The sequence below is a fragment of the Zerene cesonia genome, unplaced genomic scaffold (genome assembly GCF_012273895.1).
Source record: "Zerene cesonia ecotype Mississippi unplaced genomic scaffold, Zerene_cesonia_1.1 Zces_u006, whole genome shotgun sequence".
In the NCBI taxonomy this organism is placed as follows: Eukaryota; Metazoa; Arthropoda; class Insecta; order Lepidoptera; family Pieridae; genus Zerene; species Zerene cesonia.
In genome coordinates, this window is record NW_024045136.1 from 1,050,703 (window position 1) to 1,055,404 (window position 4,702).

General features: G+C 39.5%; 1 protein-coding gene across 1 annotated transcript in view; it reads left to right on the forward strand.

Moving 5' to 3' along the window:
• Nucleotides 1–4,702, forward strand: part of LOC119838883 (zinc finger protein 672-like) — a 13,438-nt gene that overhangs the window by 4,989 nt on the left and 3,747 nt on the right. The window contains exons 5-9 of the mRNA XM_038365026.1: nucleotides 764–876; nucleotides 1,860–1,987; nucleotides 2,668–2,803; nucleotides 3,796–3,929; nucleotides 4,552–4,684. Of these exons, the coding sequence (XP_038220954.1) occupies nucleotides 764–876; nucleotides 1,860–1,987; nucleotides 2,668–2,803; nucleotides 3,796–3,929; nucleotides 4,552–4,684 (644 nt within the window). The remainder of the gene's footprint in view (nucleotides 1–763; nucleotides 877–1,859; nucleotides 1,988–2,667; nucleotides 2,804–3,795; nucleotides 3,930–4,551; nucleotides 4,685–4,702) is intronic.

Genomic DNA, 4,702 nt, shown 5'->3' on the forward strand with positions numbered 1-4,702 from the left:
TTGTGTGGTAGCTGGGATGTGGAAATAGGGTAGTTATGTTGTGGGTGGGAAGTGGAAATATTGGATATGTGTGGTATGTGGAGGGGCGTTGTGTGGTAGCTGGGAAATGAAGGTAGTGGAGTTGTATGGTTGATAGGAATTGAGGGTAGTGGAGATGTGTGGTAGCTGGGAAATGAAATAATTGCGTAGCGTGGTAACGGAATAGCGAAATGGTGAGAATGTAGTTTGTGCAGCAGATGTATGTTGTTGCCAAAGGGTCGAAGGTTGATTTAGAGTAAATGTGGTGGTTATGTGATAGATTGGGCAAAACTTTTAAACAGGTTATTTAGTTGGCAAATAAAAGTGCCATTGAAAATTCGGTTGTGTGTACTTCCCCGGTGTGAGCTGGCCCAATTCGTGCCGAAGCTTGCTCGACTACCACATACAGTTGTTCTGGTCAGAATTCTTAATGTGTGATTCTTTGATAACATGTTGGTCAAATTTAATTTTTAGTTTCATAGCATTGAAATGCTTTATAAAATGAAAAATTTGAAAGAATAGAAACAATTTGATCACATTTTCGGTTTCATGTGCCTAAGGGGCACCCCAGGGGCGAAAGAGTAGAAGAAATTCGATTAGGCGTCGGGTTCGAATCCCGCCTCGTGATCAACTTTTTCTATTCTTTCAAAATTTCGCATGTTGGTGAAATATTTGATTTAAGAAGCAATTTATTCGGCGTTGTTCTTAATAGTATTAGGTTCATAATTTAATAGTATTTTGACAGATGTCATAGCGGCGTGTCGGAGAGTGAAAACCGTCAATATGCCTGTCACTTTTGTGATAATGTTTACAACAGTAAGAAGGCTTGTTTCACGCACCTGAGGATGAAGCACGGACGTAAGTTTAGTCCGTTTGAAAATTATGTATATAGAAGCTAAAATAAACAAATAGGGCGTCTATTTTTAATTATACCCACATTTTAAATTTATCTAGGTACTAGGGATAGGCTTAAATTATGAAGAGAACTCCTTGTCCATTTGCTTGTTCTAATAAGAAAGTTGTGAAAATTGGTTGGTTTAAAGCATTATAAGATGCTCATCTCGTAATTCCACGTGGCCACATCAATTTTTCCAGGTCAGAGCGGGCAACCGATCTGATCTAGTCTGATCTGATGGAAAGCAACCTCCGCCCATGACAATTTGCAAGTTTTGATGTCTCTCCAAATGTCTTGCCGGCTGAGAAGGGTGTAGAAAAGGATATGACCTCGACCTTGCTCCCCACTTACGATACGAAACATCTGACCAACGTGGGGGTGTGGTACCTTCCCATTCCTACCATCCCCCGTTGCGAGCTTACAACACACTAAAATAAATAAATAACACACCAAAAGCATTTTCCACTTGCGCCGCTGTATTGGGATTTTTGACGATATCTCATGCAAAGATAATGTCTAAGTAATTAAAAATCTTTAATTTTCGCTTCCTTTATTTGTTATGATTTTAACTGAAGGCATCGGTCGGAACCACTTACCAGCGTTTGCCCGCGGCTTCGCACGCGTTAAATTCGGAGTAGTTTAATAGATGTAATTATGCATAAAAACCTTCCTCTTGAATCATTCTATTTATTAAAAAAAAACCCCATCAAATTCCGTTGCGTAGTTCTAAAGATTGAAACATACATAGGAACACAGAAAGCGACTTTGTTTTATACTATGTAGTGATGATTTTAACTAAAGGGCATCCATCGGTCGGAACCACTTTCGGCTAGTTTTTGCGGTGTCAATAAGTCTTAGCTCAAAAATATTTCTAGTTATAGTATAACACACAACAAATTCTTAGTGTTCGCTAAATCCTCTCCCCCTCCCGTCCTCTCCCTCGCAGTGAAACTCTGCAACGATCACACTCCGAAATATTCGTCTCGCGATCGCAAGAAATGCCACATTTGCGGCCGAGATTTCAGCCAGAAGCAAGTCCTGAACGCTCACCTGTGGAAGGCGCACGGTTTTGAGGTAATTGGAACACGTGAGATAGTCAATATATCCTTACTCATGTTGTAAGCTAGCTGCGTCCCGCAGTTTTACTCGCCTAAATGAGATTTTCCTTTCCTTTTCCTTCCAATGTTCCTAGTGCAGTATTGTAAAAAAAACGTAAACGCATTACATCGGCTATATGCCAGTGAACGTCCCGCCATAGAATCCCGTAGACTCTTCGGAATGGCTTCACCTCTTTTGCATTAAAAAACATAACTCTTACTCAGTTAATATGTTTCTTTAATGTTAAAATCTATTGAGTAGTTAAAAGATCGTAATAAACAAACGAAAAACTCTTTCCTCATTAGGCTATGTTTGTAAACTAGCTGCGCCCCGCGGTTTGATCCGAGCAAGTCCGTATCCCGTAGGTAGGAATATCGGGATAAAAAGATGCCTATATGTTATTCCAGTTGTGCAGCTGTCTACGTACCAAATTTCATTGCAATCGGTTCAGCATTTTTTGCGTGAAAGAGCAACAAACGCACACACATCCTTACAAACTTTCGCATTTATAATATTAGTAGGAGTAGGATTAGTAGGAAGGACAGTTAAGGTTAAAGATAGTTTAGTTAGTTAGATAGGATATTAAGTAGGATAAAAGAAATTAAAAGATGAATCCAATGTGTACTCGGTGTCCATGGTCACTGCCGCCGCCACAGGTGGAGAAACGCAAGGCGTTCTTCTGCCCGCTGTGCTCTGAGCGCGTGAGCTACGGCGCCAACTTTAGCGCGCACCTGCTGCACAGACACAACCTGACCGAGCAGGTCGAGCAGTTGGAGTTCAGCACTATGGATGGTGAGTTTACACACACGCACGCACGCACACATATACTTATACGCTCACACTCGGGGACGTCCCTCGGGGATATGGACAAAAGAAGAAAGAGTTTTATGCGCATACACACACACACACACACACACACACGCGCACACACACACGCACACACATACATACACTTATACGCACACACGCATAACGAGGGTTATTTTGTTGTCGGTATGGACCACGGAGTCGAGACCGACATACCAGGTCGTAGATCCAAACCTGAGTACTTAAAAGTGTTTTTCCCCTATATAATAAAAAAAAACGCACACACACATACACATTCATACATACGTACACGTACCATGAAGATACACACATGCGCGCGTGTAAACAAACGCTTGAACAACTAAAAACTCCTACACATATGTACTAGAGACTCTCATAATAGTGTGTGATTATACAATAAAATCATTTGAGATTTTTGTTGTTTCTTTAAAAATTTCTCACTTATGAAAGCAGTTGAATGCTATTAAACTACAAATTAAATTTGTGTGTGTGTGTGTGAGTGAAGTGTAGTGATTAGACCCTACACCTGTTGATCATTACGTAAAGTTTTTAGATGCGCTACTGTACTTTGTGTAATTTGATTTTCGGGGAGACAGATATTACATGTCTTGAAGGTCCCACGTGACCACGTTCGCTGTAAAGTGGTCGAAACGTCGGTTCAATAATAATATAATGAATAAATCGCGTTTGAAAATCCGTTAAAAAGTTTTTAATTTCTAAATGTATAATACTCGCGTAAAATCAAACACAAGAAAATAGCTTTAGACTCGATTTGTACACGCTTCGTACAATTAAAATTAATTGATCACTAACAATCGGGTAACGTCGGGTCAATAATAATATATAATGAATAAATCGCGCTTAAAATCCGTTAAAAAGTTGTAATTTCTAAGGTCTAGAGGTGTTCGCTTACATACAAACATACAGCTGAAGCGAAGAAATGAAATTTTTCATAGATTTCATGCTGTACAAGAGCGCTATACAGGAAGAGACGAAGTACCGATTCCGCAAGACGACCGCCAGCAAGCAGACCATAGAGGGCGTTCGCTCGCACTACATGTGCAGCCAGTCAGGGATCTATGTGTATCAGGTTGGTCTAGGTTGCATATTAGCAGAGCCTCGCGGTTCCCCTTTATTTCGTTTCATTTTATTTCATACCAAATTTCATCAAAATCGGTTCAGTGGTTTTGGCGTGAAAGCGTAACAGACAGACAGACAGACAGACAGAGTTGCTTTCGCATGTACCTATAGCATATTAGTAGGGATTATATTGTTGTGTGTTGTTTAAAGAAATTTTTCTTTAGTGCAGAAAGAAAAGATTAGTAATACAGATGTTTAATAAATGTGTTTTCATATTTTTATTTAAAAAAAACCGCCTACAAAACTAGACCCAATTTTAATGAGAAGAAAATACACTGAAGGTTAAACGAAAGGCTTTAAAATTAATAATTGATTCTTTTAATCATCAAATTTCAGTCCACCCAGTGAAAAGATCTGAGGTAACAAATATACTAAATAAACCTGTTTCTTAAGTCGATTAACAAATCAGAAGGATAAGTTAATTTGGTGTAAACTTTGAAAAATTATAAGAATGAAAAATTTATCTTCAGGCGAGGACTCTGTTAAATTTTAGCTATTGTCTCTAAAGCTATAGAAATTAAATTATTGATCTAAATAAAACCTATTGAATGTTTGAAACACCATCAAAACAGGGCAAGGGCAAGCGTCCGGCGCCCGAGCGGCAGATATACAAAACTGGCAAAGCGTGCCCGGCCCATATGATCGTCACGGAAACGTTGGACAAAGTGTTGGTGACCTTCTATAAGACGCACGTCGGACATGGCAGTGAGTATTTGTGTGTGT